This window comes from Atractosteus spatula, chromosome 2, assembly GCF_055471065.1.
Source record: "Atractosteus spatula isolate fAtrSpa1 chromosome 2, fAtrSpa1.hap1, whole genome shotgun sequence".
NCBI classification, from domain to species: Eukaryota; Metazoa; Chordata; class Actinopteri; order Semionotiformes; family Lepisosteidae; genus Atractosteus; species Atractosteus spatula.
The window spans coordinates 60,026,661-60,046,005 of NC_142707.1; the positions used below are offsets into that span (position 1 = coordinate 60,026,661).

The following is a 19,345-nucleotide window of genomic DNA, read 5'->3' on the forward strand; positions in this document are numbered from 1 at the left end:
GTTCTAAGAATCTACTGAATTAGCACAAACATGAGAAACAGGTACTTCCTTCGCTGTTAAAAAAAAGGACAAAAGAAACTTTAAACAAAACTGGCTAGGAGCTAGGCTAGGAGACTAGGAATATATCTTGTAAAAAGTATTAATTTCATGAGGATAAACAAAAAAAAACGTTAAAGAAACATCTTAAGAAATGATGTAGTTTTAAAACAGAACGTTATAATATGTATCACCTTACTGAGGTGCAGTAGATTTTTGACAGCAGCCAACTGTAAAATAGTTAAAAACACCATATTATGTACCAATAAACAATAAAAAAGTTATAGCATTTTCTGATTTAGAAGTCCACAAACAGAAACATTTCTCATCACTTAACTTCTACAAACATTATTTGTGAAAGTACATTAACTATATGTACGTTACAGATAGGTAGATATGTAGACGTGGCTTTATAAAGATACTAACAAAAAAACAAAATGCAAATAAGCCTTATTCAGATGCTTTTTAGAGTTTAGAAAGATTTTAACACAGAATTGTTAGTGTGCAGTGTACATTGGAAAAATAAAAAGTAAACAATGTACAGTATCAGGTAGTAATTGAATTCTAGATAATCTAGTCCAATCTTGAGTCCAGTTACGTAATATTTAAGGAATGGGGTGTAATTAATGCTTCAATATTGCTGGAAAGTTTTTTTTAAATATTCTTTCTGTATGATCATGTCAGCACTAATATTAGTAGCATATTGTAGTGTACATTAATAAAACGTTGACCAGAATTGTACTTAACATATTATGACTCAACAAGCTCTAATTACTATAGTAAACACTATCTTAAAGCCTTTTGTGAAGCTTTTAAAATATAAAAGTATACCCAAACTGTTTCCTTCAATGACACTTTACTGCTGGGAATTACCTGAGATTACTGCCCACTTCTGGCAAAAACAATATGAAATCTTTAATAATCCCCTTTAAAAGATACTTCTGCCAAATAAATTCTAAACAGCCAGAAAACTGTTCAACTAAAAGGATTGTATTTAAAAGTGCCAAACTTTGGCTTTAAATTCTGGTAATACAGGTATTGTCTTTAACTAGAATTAAATTACAATTTAATATAAAAATATAACTGACACTCAAAAGCAAGACTTTTTTTATTCAGTGGCAGTACAAAATCTGTACAGTAATTACAATACAGTTTATACAAAACTCTACTAGTTCCAAGAAACAGTGACAACAAAAAAGCCAAGCACAAGCACTCATTACTGATAATACATACACAGCATGATGATTTTGACGTAGACATAAGGGATTAACGTGCTAAACTTACTAAAGAGTAAAGATAGTTTACACTGTTACAGTGTGCAGTATCACAGGAAAAAATAATAACAGCACACAGACCCAAGCCAGCTTATTAAAACAACTCCAGAGTGAGGGAGCAGAAACAGGCAGAGGAAAATTAATGACAGCCAACGGTGAGAGCAGAGAACAAACCTGTTGAGTTAGTGGTATTGGATTACACCCAGGGAGAAAAAAGGTGTAGGTGCTACAGTGAATGAGGTGAATAATACAGAAGCTTTTTAAGTGCAGAACATATGTCCTAGGAGGTTATGACAAAGCTGTACTATGCTCCAGCTAGACCAGATCTAGCATACTGCACTCTTATATATGTAACATGCTACAAAAGGGAGATAGTGCCTTAGCAAGGGTCCAAGGATTATACTGGACTCCTTCACTAACATTTCTGGATTAGATTCATTCTGACTGCAGAATTCAAATTATTTGCTCTGCTGTGATAGACTGTTCTCTAGGATTTATATGTTTAATGTATTAGGAACCATAATACAGATTTGTTTTGTTAGAAAACTTGCAATCTTCTATTAATTAGCTCTATGCATACAAAAATCCTGGAATAGAAATATTTTAAATTAAGAGACTAACCCATGGAACAGGAGGGCTCAGTAATATTCAAGAGAGATTGTTTAATTAAATTACAGGCAAAATTTTCAAACTTTTGTACAGAAATACATCTAAATAATTGAAAAGCAGTGTTAGAAAAAACTTTATGAAGGAAAATGTATGTTGTATGTAAAGGACATTAAAAAGTGAAACATGCAATCGTATTCTGGAAATACACAAACACTGTACACTGATTTTCCATCTCTGATGCAAGTCCTAATATGTAGTCACAGAGTATATGTACTGGCATCCTCCAGCTGAAAAGTGTTACCAATGTTTTTATTATACTAGTTAATTATTAATATATTTTCACATTTATTGCACCAGGCTTATCCTACCAGGAGATTAACCTTCAAGACTAATTCTCACAACATTAATATTGGCAACCTTTTTGAACTGTTAATTCTGTTGTCTAGGATGAGACAGAGTTCAAAAGCCTACAAAAATATCACTGGTAAGTACAGTATAATTTAATAAACATCCAGCCGTTTATAATCAGAAAGCCTCTTATTCTTGATGAGGGTCATGACAACCCTTGACAACAAGGTTTATCTCTGAAGCATCGAGTGCAAGCTGGGCCCGAGAGCAGCAGGCACAGGACACCCCAGCCTGTGTGGCTAATCTCTGTCTCAGTACTTCCCATTTAATATTTTTAATGAATTTTCTTAAGAACCCTTAACTAAAAGACGCCAAGAGACTCCAATCCCTAAGAACTTTGACTTTCCCCTCCCTTCAAGTCTTCAGACTCAATACTTTCAGCCAAGATTATCTGTCTCTTTGATTTGGAAGTGTAGGCACCCTCCAGGTCAGCCTCCACGGCAGCCTTCCTCATTGGGTGTCTGTTCACGGCCTTGGTGCTGCTGTCAGGAGGGGTGTCCTCCAGTGCTCCAGGCCGAACCCCAGATGAACTGTCCCCCGGCGCCGCCCTCCTGGAGAACACCTCTTTGTACACGTTGGATGACTCCAGCTTGGACTGCTGGTTCAGGGCCTGGCAAAAGCCTTCTGCTTTCTGAAGCAAAGCTTTAAGGCACTTTTTTTTTAAAAAAAAAGAGAGGAAGAAAAATGTGCTGTTGAAACTGGTCCATACTAACACAATCCCTTCTTATAAACACCCTCACCAACAGCCTTAAGAAGGGACCAAGTAGCACAAGTAGTCCTCTCAGCTCCTGGGTGCAGGGATTGAGCTGTCAGGTTCAGTGAGATGATCATATTATACACTACCTTCCTAAACCAAGCAGATCCAAGGCTCACTGAAACAACTTTCCCCTGCGACTAATAACACTAATAACTGTTACAGGCTACAGTAAGTTACAGGTTAAAACAATGTCAACAATGCATTATTTTAAGTTGGTAGGGCCCAGCCTTATTGTTACAGTGAATGTCACTTGTTAAACACTACATTAATGTTAAACACACTACTGATCCAGTACTCCAAGTACTTGTGCACTCCACAGACTTCATGTCTCCGGAAATGTGGCCATTTTGTAAAATCCCCATTAATAGTAAACATGTTCACCCTGGCAATTGTTTATTTATTAAGAAATACAAAATGAATTCTATTGCAATGTTTTATTCGCCTATTGGAATGAGTTAGATTAGCTGAATGGTTTCCCTCATCTGAAAATCACTTTACATTCTTATTTGTAACATTAGGTTATAATAATTGAGATATTCTAATTTAAGTTATCTAATTATCAAATGGGTGTGTGAACCTTGCAATACTATATTTCACTTCACATTTAATTTTGATGAGGAGAAAAGTCAGCAAAGATGACCATACAACTAAAGCAGATTTAAAAATTGTGATTTAAGTATCCATTCCCTTGTTTACAAGGGAGTATAAACTAAGTACACTTATTTGTCTGACACTTTGATCCAGGGCAACTTACAGGAGTAATCTGAGTTAATTACTTTGTCAAAGGGGACAGTTTTATTATTTATCATGTTATACCAAATACTGGCATATAAAGAATGAAAGAATGAATGATTAATTTAGGAACATTAAAACGCTGAGTTACAGTAAATGACATCAAAACTTGTTCAGTTAAACCATAACTTCAGTACTTCAGGCATAATGTGGATAAACATTTGAGATTGATGTTTGCTCCTGCTTTAATAACTGAAACTTTAAGCATTGAAAGCTTTCAGAATTTATCAGTAAACAGTGATTCTAAAGCAGGAAAAGCCCTGGTCATTATTAATACAAGGCTCATGTATGGAGAAAAAAATAAAAAAAATATTTGTGAGTACACTTTCAAGTTTCTTTTTGAAGGTGCTACCACAGTTTTCAAACTCAAGTGAGTATTTGCAGTTGATATTCCACTGTGGTTCCTGTAACTTTGCCAGTACTCTCCAAAACTTTAAGACAATTCATGACCAGGATGAGCACATTGGGCATTGTAAACCCCACTCACCGTTGTGGTTCCATACCAAAAAAAGGACATGAAATTAATGGTACATCTTGAAAACAGCTAGAACTGTGCGGAGTTCCTTGACAGCACTGGCACACAGCCTTACATCAAGGCCAAAAACGCAAAAAATTAAAGCATTTGGGAATTTAAATGAGGATTTCCGGTATTTCCAGTTATCAGATAAACCACTGAAAATAAAATGCTTTAGATAAAGAGAAGTTAGCATTTAGTCATTTAAAAAAACATTTTTAAGTGGGATAAAACAGCAAATACCACTTGTGAACGAAAATGTAAGATTCTCAGACAATGGATGGATTTTGTTCGCACAAAAAATGCTCAGATTTTCTTTCCTGGAGAAATGAAACCAGTCATATATTCATATGTACAGAACTCAGAAATCTAATAAGAGTAATTTGAACCCAAGGATCAGTTTTTGAATTATGATAGTGCTTTGTTTCTCCCCAGAATAATCTCTTAGTCACAGCTCAAAGAAGTAAGTGGCTGCTGAGGCGTTATGGCCCACGCATTCTTCTGCCACTCTGTCCAGCTCTCCGCTACCAGTAAACTGTTAAAAATCCCAGATTGGGACAATGGAAATAGCAGGGCGAGATTAAGGCTCAGAAAAAAAAATGTCGACCACGATCTCCTACCTTATCGACATTGCTGGCCTGTTGGGCGATCACAGGGGCAGCATCCAAAACATTTTCCATTGTCATGTCTGCGACATAAGAAAATAAGTTTAAATTCAAGCCAGGATAGTTACGAATGGGACTTGTGATCCTGCTGCAGCACCCAAAGTGCCAGTTTTTCAACTGGCTAGTTAGCATGTACACAAAGACACATTTATCCCAAACATAGAAGTTGTTAGCACAGCTGTTTCTTATTTACAAAAAACTTTGCTCCATCAGGTATACCATACATTCAATACTTTAATACACAGGACAAAGGCTTTTAAAACAACTGAAGTTACTACCATCTGGAGAAGGTCTCAATTCAGTTTCCTGATATCTAGTGTGTTATCAGGATACTGGCTCTCAGTATTTTGTATGAAGTACATTTGTAGTTTTTCTTGCTAAAGAAATTCTTTCAGTGTTTCCTTCTAAAACCTATACATTGTCTTAATACAAACATTAAATTCTTTATAAAGCAAGGCAGGGAGGCATGGTACACTTTAAAGCTTGTATGAACTGCAGCCCCTCCAACAAACTTTGCTGATAAATAAGAAAAATCAGGAATGAAACAAGATTCTCAGAATTTAGGTTTTAATTAGTTCCAGTGATGGACTTTTTATTATAAGTGCATTGATTTGAAAACATTTGCATAAAATATCTATGGAATTAAAAGTAAGTCATCCTTTAAATTGCCCTTTTGGCTTTAATAAAGACAAGCTCTTTGAGAATGTGCAGCGTCTATACATTTAAATGAACAAAACTACAATGAAAACATGACAGGTAAATTAGGCTTATTAACATTCCTCATCAACCGGGTGTCTACTGAGAGAGCCACAAGCTAATAGCTCTTCATTGGCCTCTGAGAGCAAGATGCTACAGTACATGCCCTGGTTCAACCCATTAAATGTTCAGTAGGGTAAATAGGACATCCACAGCATTATGGTTATATCATTTTGCAAGAAAGTGATTGTAACACAAACAGCAACTGTACAAGGAGGATGAACACTATCCTGCTGGAATGTCTTGTCAGGATGAACAGCATGCAAGATCAGGTTGCCTTCCATCACTATTAACAATGAGTATATCATTCTGCACGTTTACACCTTACTCGCCAACATCCATCAGCTTGGATCCATCAGCCAATCTCTCGGCTCCAATGCTGGCAAGTTAACCTAAGGAAATTTAACCTCATCTCCAACACATTGATGGCATGAAATGAAATTGCAGAAAAAAGGACAATCGCTGTTTAGGCATCATGATTTTTATGTTGTCAGATTAAAACTAATAAATAAACTGATCACATGTAGGATCTGCAAGATTGTGATCATAATGTGATCAAATTATGCCATTGTGAAACACTGTGTGGGAATCTTCTATCTTCTAGCTGTTTCAACACCTAAAACTAGTAGGAAATGAAAGAGGGAAATAAAAAATCTTGCTGCAAGTGTATACATTTTCAGTTTCACCCCTTTGTAATTCCTGAACTACAGTATGCAAAGTTCCCAGGATTCACCTAATGCAGAGAAATTAACCTGTTTCTGTGTTGCTTTTTCAAAATATGTATCACTCTGACCGAAAAAAAAAGTAAGTTTCTCCCTTCAGATCACTTTGTACTTGTATATTCATTTTGTAGTAATTCCTTGAAATGCTATATACTAAATAAAACATTAAGGGAAATTAAATGTAGATTTCTTTTATTTTTTTTTATCTTTTATCTTATCTCTGTGGACTAAAACATTCCAGAAAGCAATTTCTGTATACTATTGGTAGGGAAATACAGAACATCCTGTATTCCATGATCACAGCATTAAGAAGAATTAGACCTCAGGGATGAAAGTGGGCATTACTAAAACTTCTGAACCACAGTAATACTGGGGTACAGTCAACAGCATTGTGACATTACTGGGTCTGTAAGTAGGTTTCAGTAGTATAAAAAGCTAAATATGTAAATTTGTACAATTCTCTAATATGTAACAAGATTTAATATACAGTACATGGCTGTGTTCAATTAATTGCTTTTCTCTTAGCAGACTGATCTTCAGTACAATAGTGGAGTGCTTCCAAAAATATATTTAATTCCTAATAGAAGCTTGAAAACACAACAACAAAATCTGTCACTTTCTAAAAATCACAAGCTATAGCAATGCAAATGAAAAATTATCTATATAATTGAGTTGTATGTAATCACACACTTCTGTTTTGATGAGAACCATAAACAAGTTATGTTTGTTTGATTTGTTGTTTTAGATTAAATACATTTTACCCTCGGTACCATTAAAAAAAACATTCACAAAACAAGAATCTTCCAAAAAAGGACAAAGTAAGCAATACAGCACAAGGTGAGTCATTCTGCACTGTCCAAAGAGTTCTGGCAAAATCCATACTCACTGTCATCATGCCGTTTGAGAAAGTACTGATCTTCCACTGGTTACTGTATTTACTGTTGAAGAGTTCTGTTACTTTGCTGTATTAAGTATTTGAGCCTAAACCCTTCACAGCTAAAACACAATTCAAGTTCTCAAGGGCTACAATCCGGCAAGATTTCTAGTTAGGACAGTTTATATCACCAACAGCTGAAGACCTGTGGAAAGTTAAATCGGACGAGTTAAGCTAATAATGATTGGCTCAATTGGATCATTTAGATAGGAAACAGGATGCAAACCCACAGACAATGCGAACTTCCAAACTAGAGCAGCGCCTAAAGGGAAGAAAGCCTTGGCTACAATTGTTGAATAACGTTTTTCAGCATGCTTTCTGTGGGTTCCTGGTTTGCACCAGATATTATCGGTCAGCCTGTTGGCTGTACATCAAGTCAGAGGGGAACCGCTATTACATATCATGCACTCCACACTGCAGCAGTGGGCACACCCAAATGAACATTTCCAAGTTCCTTGTTGCTGCTAAAAAATGTCTCAAATGAATTTTACTTTCATGCAGTTTTAATAAGAGGAAAGCTGCTCCAGCCCACGTCATTACAATACTGTGCGCAGAGCTCTGTAATAGTTCAAAATGAGACTTCTTTAAGGAACAGACTTGTTCTCCGTGAATCTGAAAGAGATCCCTATCTTCCGCCTACTCCTACACACCTCGTTTTGAAACAGTCGACAGACAAGAGATAATATTTATTCTAAACAGAAAGGATAACAGACACTGGAGCTAAGGTTAACATTTATGGCTGGGGCAATAGAATATATACAGTCTCTCTTGATCACTGTCATTAGAAAAAAGTGTAATATTGATTTTTCTGAGTTAAGATTTTAGACAGAGAATAACTCCACAGTGGAAGCTTCTGTATATATAAACCGATGGGGTCCAGTCAACATATTGTAGTCAAAATTACAGCAAAACTCACAGTTTAAATAAAACCACGTGGGACCTAACCTTTCAAGTCAACTGATTGATGCTAATTCTAGGCATTCTAGGCCTTTTCTTAGCAAGAAGCACATCTTAAAGAATAAAGATAACATTACAAGAAATAAACATATACAATTATTAAATCTATTTTTTCCAAAAACACACAAATATTCATAGCCAGACAAGGAAATCGAAATCCTTTTTCAAATAAATAGCTATTTGGGGCAATTTTAGCAATTTAAATGATTCATATAATTGTCAGTGAGTTGGGGATTATTCCACAGAGATTTTCAACCATATGTGAATGCCAACCTGTTAAAGTTCATTCAAATTCTAATGAGTCTGTGAACCTAAAGATCAACTAGTTAGTTCTGGTGAGTACATCATTCATAAAATCTTTATTTTATTCCTCTACAAACATGCTGAAATACTGTAGATTCTGACAATGCAGTGCTACTGTGTACTGCGTTTGACATGAGGATAATGTTTGAGGACTGGCCAGCATTGTTCAGAGTGCCATGGAAACAAGAAATTGTATATGGCTAATAAAGTGATTTTATAAAAAAGGAACTAATCTTTCTGTGTAACTAGAAGAATCACAGCCCTGTACAAGAACAGTACCATCTCAACATTTAACAGTACATTTGCTGTTCTTTTTCTTGTTGACCTCTCCAGAGACAATACAACTGTATAGCTCAATTTCAGTTTTATACTTCCTCAACAAATCTGATTAACAATCAAATAAGTTTTTAAACTGTAAGGCAGGGGTCTCTGATCCAGTTCCTGGAGGGTCTTGTGACTTCAGGCTTTTGTACCAATTGTTGTCCAGTAGTTAAACCACTTAATTACTTCGTAATCTTTTCTTTGATTGTTGTATAATTGATTACTAAAGAAAACACTTCATTAACAGCACAACTGTTACTTATGGGACACATTGAAGGTTGGTTGCTAGCTATTATGTAGAAAACCTTTCAGAGTCCTGGCTAAATTCCATCCCAGGCTTGCACAACCTTTCCTCCCTAATGTTCTCTCTTATTTAACTGTATAAAGAAGTTATCACTCTTCCTCCGCCATATAGGAGAGGAAGCATTTCATCTACCAATGAATCACAGCACCTACTCTGGATGAAATGTGTTCCCTTCCATATGTAAAGCACTTTAGGATCCTTTGTGATGAAAAATATTATATCAATGCAACAAATACGTTAAAGCATGAAACCTTTCTCCGAATTTCTAACAATTTTCTGACATCTACAGATACAGTTTATTTTTTCCAGTGCTGCCATACTGGCAACGACAAAAGCCTCAGCCCTTTAAACTTTCCAAGCATGTTAACGAATGTTCTGGACTTTTCTGGAGTCAGGTTTTGCAGTACCATATTGAACTTTCTAGCTCCTTTTAGATAACTATCAAGGGGAAGGTTTTTTTTTTCCATTTAGCTACCTGAGAAACAAAAAGCTGAAGTACGATTGTCATAGTAACCTTTTTTCTGAATCTACAAATCTTTCTTTAACATTAGGTTTACTCATTCTTTATTGTTTGGACATTCGAGCCTTTGGCAGCTGTATAAGTTGGAGCTTTCAGATAATCTTCTTGTTACACCGATTCTTAGAATGAGAATCAATTACATGCAGATGGGAAATGACATCAGGACCAAAGACAGCCACCTACAGTATCCCAATTTTCCCTTGGCAGCCGGGTAAAGAAGTCACGTTTCTCTGCCAACCAAATCTGTACATCCCCTTTAAAAGGGATGAGGAGAACTTGATGAAACCCAGTGTGTCAAGTCACTAATGAGGTTTAAGAAGAATGTTTTGAAATTTCCTTTTTTTAAAACAGAAACTAAAGCCCAGATGAGGAGGTTCCTACAGACTGCCGAAATGCAGGAAACCCCAAGGAAAACCAATTCCTTACAACCAAGCTTATTGGCCAATTTGCAATTGAACTTGAATTATTTTTATAGCACCACCAGGAATTTGCCAAAGGAAGGAACTCTGAAGCAGGACTTACTATGTAAATAAATTGAAGGGTCTCTCTCCGATCACATACTAATATTTCTACGCTGGGTTTTAATTTGGCAGATTTTGTCACATTAATTCCATGAATTATATTCAATCAGACAAAAATCATACAACAAGAACAGTCCATTTCTTTTATTGTGTTACTGCTTCAAGAATCTGAAGAAATTCCTCACTGAACAATCTCTTTAAAAATGAAGATCCACATAGTTTTCCCCATGTGATACAGAAGGAATTCTCAGAAATAAGACAAAATATAATAATAACCTGACATTAAACTATTAAATGCAGGGTGATGATGATAATAATAATTCCATTTACGTAAAACACATTGTGATTCACTATACAGAAAAGGCTAAAATAGGACAAGGAACTTAATAGAAAGGAAAAGGACAGGAAATTAGTTTAAAGTACTGGAAGTTGACAGGCTTGCTGGCAGAGAAGGGTTTCAAGAACTGTCTGTTCCACAAGCGAGGACTGAAGACAGAGAACTATGGTCACTCATGGTACATAGTTTGGATCTGGGGACCTGAACCAGATTAAATTGACCCGATCTTAAAGACCAGGGTGAAGTTTGGAAAAGAAGAAGGTCAGTGAGTTACGCAAGTCTTTTTGCATTTTAAAGTCTTAAAGCCCAGGAGCAGTACTTTAAAACTACCCACTGTGTTTAACAATGAAACAAGAGACCAAGTAAGGCCTCCCTTCTGTCTTTTAACAGCACACCAGACTCACTTTGTCTAAAATATGGTGACATGTGCTACAGCTGTTGCATTCAGGGAATTTCCTGTTTTGGGGATTTTGTTTTACTAACGAGGCTTCATACTAGGAAATGGCAACGTCTTACCTGTAATCTTGATGTATAAACCCAGCATTGCATATACTGCATATACTGCAGTTCTAAACTGAAGTAGCACCACAGGAGATACATTTTCTATCTATGGAAAGACTGTTTGGGGTTTTCATCAGCATTCACAAAATAAGGAACCAGAACTCCAGCCATAACCGCTGTATCCACAAAGCAACATGTGGAACCACAGAACAATAACACATTGCTCTCAGCATGTCATTTAAAGCAAATGATTTAAGTAGTTTTTAAACAATGTGGTTTAATTTGAATTTATCCCAGATGTGTAGTGAATTTAAAACAGTGACAGTGAATCACTGTACATGAAAACTAAGCAGGGTGGCAATGCTTTTTAAAACACATCTTTTCAGATTACTATATAAATCTTATGGTAGTTGTGGCCATATTTCCAAATACTATAAATGTAATCTTGTTAGGATGGTTCAAATGGTGGCTTGTCAATCAATGGTTACATATGCAGTCCATCCATCTTTCTAGCTGTTTTATTCAATACAGGGTTGCGAGGGCGCTGGCAAGCAATGGCCACTAGGCAGGGTACATCCTGACGGGAAGCCTGACCATTGCAGTACGTATCCAGTCAAATGACCCAGTGGTGTGGTTTTCCGCATTGGAAACAAGCTTGTTAATTTTCAATTTCAAATGAGTCCAATTCAATGGCTATCTGGAGCCTAACCCAGCAGACAACGGGCAAAAGGCAGGATACACCCTAGATGGAATTGCAGTATTTTGTGTTGTACAATGTGTGCACGTGCAGATCAAATCAGAGACGCCAACTCATCTAGACAACAAAGTCTTTGGACTGTAGTAGGAAAGTAGCGACCCAGTGACAAATCACAAAGACATGGGGCACACGGAGAACAGGCAAACTCCACACTCAAGGTACCCAGGTCAAAATACAACCCATGACTCAAGGGCTGGGAGGCAGCAAAGCCACATCAACATGCTATCACACAATCCATGAGGTTAATTTCCATTATGATGCAATATGAGAAAGTATAGCAATTGCATCAGCAAGAGGCTGTTCCTTGTCAAGAGTGTCTCTGTTAATCTAAATTTAATAATGACATAAAATACCCTTTTACAAACAACTCCTTTGGCAGAAACAAAATCACCACACATTTTAATAACAGAACTAACACAGATATAATGAGAAGCTCAGTTGAAAGTATTATCAAAGCATTTACTAAGTTGAGGCAGAATGATAAACGTCTCTGGTGATACTAGCATGAAGTGTTTCGTATAAAACAATTTCTAAAACATCTAAAGCTTCACCGGATTGTCAGGTGGAAGTAGGAGTGCTCTTGCAGCAGCTTGCCTTCAACAGGAGCGTTCCCTCCTCCTTTCCAAAGCAACATAGCCAGTACGAAAGGTTTCTAACCTTTTGCTTTCCACACATTTTATGGCACAACATAAATAAAATGTAGCAAAAAACCTTCAACTTTTTTTAAAGTCATTTAAATTAACTAGTGATACTCATTAGCACGTGTGGTGGTGGTGAGTGTCACATACATGCAAATAGGCATCTCATTGCACTTGTACAAATGACAAATACATTGAACTGAAGTGGCCAGAAAATGGATAGATTCAAGGGTTCACACAGTTGATATTTGCAGGGATGACCACTCTATAATTAACACAGCATCAAAGCTGCAAAGAAAAACAGTTCCTGGCTCTGGGATGCTATTCATCTGGAATGCTCCACAGCCAGAATGAACTAATTGTACACAACCTCTATACAGGCTTGGAGTGTCTCTGCTAAAGACTTAGTTTCCTGCCTCACCTTTTTTATTCTAGTATGTAGATTGGTTAAGATTTATCATCATGTTTAAATGTAAATGCATATTTTTAGCACTGTTTTTGCCTCCATCTAATGTGCTTTATCATTACACGTATTGCCAAACTTGCAAAAAGTTTAATCCTCTTTTATGTCTTTTATGATTAGGAGTCTAATCCTCCTTATGCAACATGTCAACAAGAGCAGAAGGATAGTTTTTGTCAAAACAAAACCAACTGATCGCAGGAAATTTACCTTGCACAGGATCCTTTTTAAATTCTTCTGGTTTCAGCGTTTTCCTATACAATCCCTAGAAACAAGTGAAGGTTTACAATGAAATTGCAATCCATTTCCATATCATATCGTAAACATTTATTTTCGCTCTTTAAACACTAGAACATTTTAACTCTGATTTTCTACAAGGAAATTTAAAGCTAAACATATTCACATAAATATATGTATATAAACATTTTTCATACATTTCAAACATTTAAGCCATTTAAATAAACTCACGGGAGACACCTACTGGTCAAACAGTGTTCTGTATTTTACATCATGCAGCCCTGATGAACACTATTGACACAACTGTTACTGACCTTTTGTAGCCTAGTTTGCATCACTTGAACTTGTTTAGGAATGCATAAGCTGTAGAGATCTACTACTGGATGTAGTAAAATAATGTTTCTCAGCAGTTTTTACAAACAGCTCTTTAGCTTTCAGATATCAATTCACCTAACATCTGCTTCACAGAAGTCCCTCCACTAAGTGTCCATACATAAATCTGGAATGGTTTAAGTGGCATTGTTTAGATTTAGTTTTAGTATTTTCTAGTTCATGTCTTTTGTTGTTAGTGGGCTATCCACAGTTATTACTACTGGTAAAGAAATGGAGAAGGAAGGCAAATTAGAAAAGGGCACTGTAATTATATGGGAACTATTCAAAGCAATTCAAAGAAAATTCAATGAATAAAATGATGTATGCAAGAGAAATATTATTTATTTGAAACTGTTAAAAGCTTATTTATGGCAATTATTTTTAACACTATTTCTGCTCTAAACATAAAAATATCAATGACATGCAAAATAAAACCTGGAAAACCCCAGCAAGAGAAAAGAAAGATTTTACCATGATTTCTCGTTCGGATTTCAACGACCTGACAACGTAAGGCAGGATCTTTCTGGGACACTGTTTGCGTTTCAGGGCTGTTTCCAAGATTTTTCTATCCAGCCAGTCATCCAGATTCTTAGAATCATTGTCTGAAAATATGATAACCAAAAGCCATGGATAGACAAAGAAAAATGTAATGACGCACATGTGAAAAGATCTGTTTTTAGCATCATTTCTGTCCCTCTATTTTTACATGTGGTGACTATTTCCAACAACAGAAGCCAGTCTGACAATAAGTGCATCCTACTCTCTACCAAGGTTTAACCTCCGCATTTTTTTCATTTTAGCGGATTGCATATAACTCATTGAGGATAATGTTCTAAACAATTTTACTAAATTGCAAAAATGATGAAGGAAATATCTAAATTGTACTCTTAAAATGTGACTGATTCTCTAACATGTCCAAGGAATAATTTATCTGTAAGTAATACCATAAGGAACAAACTGTAGTGCAAAAAATGTACACTGTGGATAATCCCACACAGACCTCTTTTCAATAAGATAATTCAGATTTAAAATAAAATAATCCATTTCACACCCTCAAGGTCTTATCAGCACCACCCAATATTTGGCTCTGCTGCAACTTGAGGTTCCCCCAATAGCCTGAATTTTCCATGGTGGTTTAGATGACCGGTGGACATGTGCACTCTCTCTAACCTGCTCTTGGATTATTGATCTCCAAACGCAGAGAGCATCTCAGTTTTGTCCTGAGACAGGGCTTGCTTTTTCTCAGACCCTGTTCTCAGAAGAGCCCCCCTTACTACCACCTTTCGTTTTGCTTCATAAATTTCAGCTTCACAGGGGCGGTTTCCTTGGCCAGCTGCTGAGTGTTACAGCCTGGACATCTCAATCTCCTTCTGGGGCTGGAGAATTATTTTACTCCCTAACTCATCTCCCGATCTATGCGGGAGTTAGAGGGAGATGTGGCATGTGCATGCCAGCTGTGCTCTCCAGGGCAACTCCATTCCATTCCTCACCAGTGCCAGATTTCCCACTGTAGGCACACTGTAGGCACAGTGCCTAGGGCATACGAAATTTTTAGGGTCTACAAAGGAGGGATACACTAGTGACTAATGAAAAATGAGCTGAAACAACATGCTTGCGATCGACTCTAGGTGCTCCAAATCAATAATCACACGCTATCTAGCGGCTGTTCTAGAAACTAGAAGTATCAAAGCGATGGTCGCTCGACTTGCCCCACCAATCACGTGGTTTAGCATTAGAATAGTTTAAAGTGCATCATGTTGATCGACATAATTCAATTGGCGTTTACCCCTCTTTTTGCACATTTCAGAGTGAAAGTGCCTAAGGCCTACGAATACCAAAATCTGGCCCTGTTCCTCACAGCTCTAGAATTCCCTCGAAGGTGCCAATGCAGGATTCCCTCATTTCTCCCTGCATCGATGCCAGGTCAGGAACAGGTCGCTTCTTTCCTTTCAGGAAGGGCTTCCCTTCATCAGCTGGTTCCATTTTCCTAAGCAGCCTCTCCCTCCATCGCTTGGTCTGAGTTTCAGCCACTCCTCCATCCCATTTCAGATCTTTTCCCACAGTGCAAAACACTGGCTCGAGAAACTGGTGTGGTGTGGCATTAAACCAAGGGACAGGCACTCTTACTGCTCAAAGTCCTGCTTGGTCCAAATCTCCCCCCGCTTTTGGATTAGAATGAGGACCTTGGGGAGCTGGGTGACTTCAGTTCAGTCAGACTTGGACTGCAAGTCAGGAAACTGTAGCTAATATACAACTAAAAAAAAAATATTACTGTACTGATGTTCTGTTAGATCATGCGTGGCAAAGAAAAAATATAGGTAACTTGTCGTATTTTTATCTTGAAAGATCTCACCGTTAACTGGGTCATCGGGCGCGTCGTCCCAAGAGTCGCCATTGATCACCACGTTCTTCTGAACGGCAGTCTCGAAGTTCTGTCAATGGCAATTATTTGCGTTATTGTTCAGCTAACACCTTTATCCAAGGCAACTTACACTAAATAAAAGCAATGGGAACCATTGTATACAACAGTGTTATACTCACCTATGGTTACATACTGCAACAAATACACATAGCCTAATTAGCCAGCAGCCATATCACCCTGTAATTCAAAACTGGCAACCCACTGAAGCTCAGTAGATGTGAGCCTGGTCAGTACCTAGATGGGAGACTCCTGGGAAAAACTAAGGTTGCTGCTGGAAGAGGTGTGGGGCCAGCAGGGGGCGCTCACCCTGTGGTCTGTGTGGGTCCTAATGCCCAAGAATAGTGACGGCGACACTATACTGTAAAAAGGTGCTGTCCTTCAGATGAGACGTAAAACCAAGGACCTGACTCTCTGTGGTCATTAAAAATCCCAGGGTGTTTCTCAAAAAGAGTAGGGGTGTTACCCCGGCATCCTGGCCAAAATTCCCATTGGCCTTTACCAATTGTGGCCTCCTAATAATCCTAATAACTCCTCTGATAGCTGATGTGTGGTGAGCATTCTGGCGCACTATGGCTGCTGTTGCATCATTCAGGTGGATGCTCCACATTGGTGGTGGTGGAGGGGAGTCCCCATTACCTGTAAAGTGCTTTGAGTAGAGTGTCCGGAAAAGCACGATAGAAGTGTAAGCAATTATTATTATTAATATGAACATAAATTGCTTTCATTTATACAGTGCTTTTCGTACAGGAGGGGAACAACTTCACCCTCCAGTGAAGAACTGCATTATATGGGCAACATACAGTAGTACTACACAGAAGAGAAGTGATTAATTAACCAATTAAAGGAGAACTTTTGGAAGGCCAAATTATACACATGTAGAGTGGAACATAGCTCAGACACTTAAAGACCAGTTGCTCTGGACATTGGTTTAACATCTCATCAATAGTGAATAAATTGGGACATTGGTGTGGAAATTCTGATCCAGAGGGAAGGGTGCCACCTGCTGGTCAACAACCTTCTCTCAGGAGAGACCCTAGAAGTCTCCCAAAACTGACCAGGCCAGCTAGTTAGATCTGACAAGATCAGGCTACTAGATGAGAGCGCGGATGCTAGTTTTACAATGCAAGGTGCAATTTAAGCAATACAATGGATGAACAAGGTAGGGTTCTGGGTTTTATCCCCAGAAACTGAAATGGTTCAACAAATCAATTAAGAAAATATAAAAGAAAAAGAAATGCTTATAAAATGATCTTAAAAAGACTCCAGTTAAAGATAAAGAGTACAATGTATTGCAAGCACAGGTGAAATAGGACATATTTGCCCTTTAAGGCCACGCACCACTCATTTACCTTATTTTCAGGAATCTAAAAAATAAAAAATCATATTTTGTTTCATAATCTTGACAAACTTCAGCCTTGGAGCAGCCATAGAAGATCACAGTTCATATTTCTCTGATGTTTAGTATGTTCTACCTAGAAAATGAAGTTATTTACTTTTTTTAAAGGAAATTCATAGTAAGAAGTAGTTTAAGTAGGCGGCTGTGTCAGCATGCATAGGCTGCAAAGGAACAAGTAAAGGTTTATTCCATGCTGAAAAGAGAAGAAAAGAAACACAATGTTTCAGCTGTGGAGCCTTCTTCACACCTGAAGTAGTAAGAAATCTGGGTTTTCTGAATATTCAGAAGTGTAACATGTGGTGGGTCCAGATGATCTGTAGAACACAGAACTGTATTACAACAAAACAGACTGTAATTCTTTAACACCCTTGCTTTCTGATTACTTACTTCCTGACTTTATTAGAAAATGAAAAACAGAGCAGAGATATATTGAACATTTTTTGCACAGATGTCTTTTTCAGGGCATTTAAAAGGTCCATGACCAGCTAAGATTGAAATTGCAGTGTTTCTAGAAAGTAAAATGCTTATACATTTTAGAATTTAAACTAAATTAACCATAATATTGAAAAAATCTATCAGAAATAAAACATACACAGGTGTTTATATTTCTGGTGTATGTCATTTACATTTGTATTATAAGACATGAGTTAGTCACCTTTAATATGTCATCCATTCTTGAAAAAGAACACCTGAAGAAGGCTCCACGGCCGAAACGTTGTGTTTTCTTTCTCCTCTTTTCAGCATGGAATAAACCTATTACTTGTTCCTTTGCAGTCTACGCGTTGCATCATTCAGGCAAACTACTACACCTGAATTACCCACCTGAACTACTACATTCTTGAAGAATATGTCTATAATTAAGTGCATTTATATTATGTTTGTTGCAATTAAACATTTTCTAGCCTGCAAAGTGTGCTCTATTAGATTACATATTGTTTGATTAAATCACTATATATTAAATATTTAAGAAAAAATATTTTTTTAAAAAAAGTTGCATTGTGGTGCAGTAGTTATCATTGCTGCCTCGCAGCTTTGGTACCCTGAGTTCATTATTGGGTGTTATTTGCGTGGCATTTGTATGTTCTCCCAATGTTCACAAGGGTTTCCTCTGGGTGCATCGGTTTCCTACTGGCAAGTTAATTGGCTTCTGGGAAACTGGCCTTGGTGTGGGTGTATGCATGTCTGTGTGCTGTGCGATGGACTGGCATCTCATCCAGGATGTTACCCTGTTTTGCACCTGTTGCTTGCCGAGAAAAACTGGCCCCTTGGTATGCATGTATGTGTCTTTGTGTGCCTTGTGATGGAATAGCGTCCTGTCCAGTGTGTATTCTGCTTGCAGCTTGTCGAGTTAGTTCAGTGTCCCCTGCAACCCTGAATTGGATGAAGTGGTTATAAAACTGATTGATGGATAATAAAAAAAATCAGTCTTTGTCTGTTAACTGTGGAATCCCCGTTTGAGATCAAAGCTTGGTTTAGTTCGCGGTTCGCATTATTAACACAAATAAAGGCAGCAGCAAATCAAAACAAAACGGTGACATGTCGATTTCTATTGAAGGATATTTCCAAATCTTCCCCCATCGAAAAGTCCATTTCCTTCCTGTCGTTATTCGCCTTTTCACGTTTGACACCAAATATTTTCATCGTTCACTCACCCACTGTAAATCCTGCAACGCCCGACTCCTCAGCTCTTCCGAGATCTGGGATTGTCTGTCCAAGACCTTCCCCAGCAGTAGCCCGTACTGCTGCACTGCCTCGCAAACCAACCTTTTCGAGGAGCACTGCACTCTAAAATCTTCCTCAGCGTCAGTCATTTTCTCTCTATCCTTAAAATA

At 37.5% G+C, this 19,345-nt stretch overlaps 1 protein-coding gene across 1 annotated transcript; it reads right to left on the reverse strand.

Annotated features, from left to right (window-relative positions):
• Positions 1 to 1,123: 1,123 nt before the first annotated feature.
• On the reverse strand, positions 1,124 to 19,342 carry nsl1 (NSL1 component of MIS12 kinetochore complex). Its single transcript, XM_088909496.1, has 6 exons — positions 19,166 to 19,342; positions 16,049 to 16,127; positions 14,167 to 14,297; positions 13,297 to 13,351; positions 5,011 to 5,078; positions 1,124 to 2,979 (listed from the first exon to the last, which is right to left on the reverse strand). Exons 1-6 carry the CDS (start codon positions 19,322 to 19,324, stop codon positions 2,656 to 2,658), a joined length of 816 nt encoding a protein of 271 aa, XP_088765622.1. The 5' UTR covers positions 19,325 to 19,342; the 3' UTR covers positions 1,124 to 2,655.
• Positions 19,343 to 19,345: the final 3 nt, after the last annotated feature.

Excerpts from the sequence above, each read along its gene's own strand:
- nsl1 (XM_088909496.1), bottom strand. The coding sequence starts at position 19,324 with ATGACTGACGCTGAGGAAGATTTTAGAGTGCAGTGCTCCTCGAAAAGG. Across the intron at positions 16,128-19,165 it reads CGTTGCAGGATTTACAGTGG|AACTTCGAGACTGCCGTTCA; the intron begins GTGAGTGAACGA and ends TGCCATTGACAG. Across the intron at positions 2,980-5,010 it reads AGGCCAGCAATGTCGATAAG|TGCCTTAAAGCTTTGCTTCA; the intron begins GTAGGAGATCGT and ends TTAAAAAAAAAG.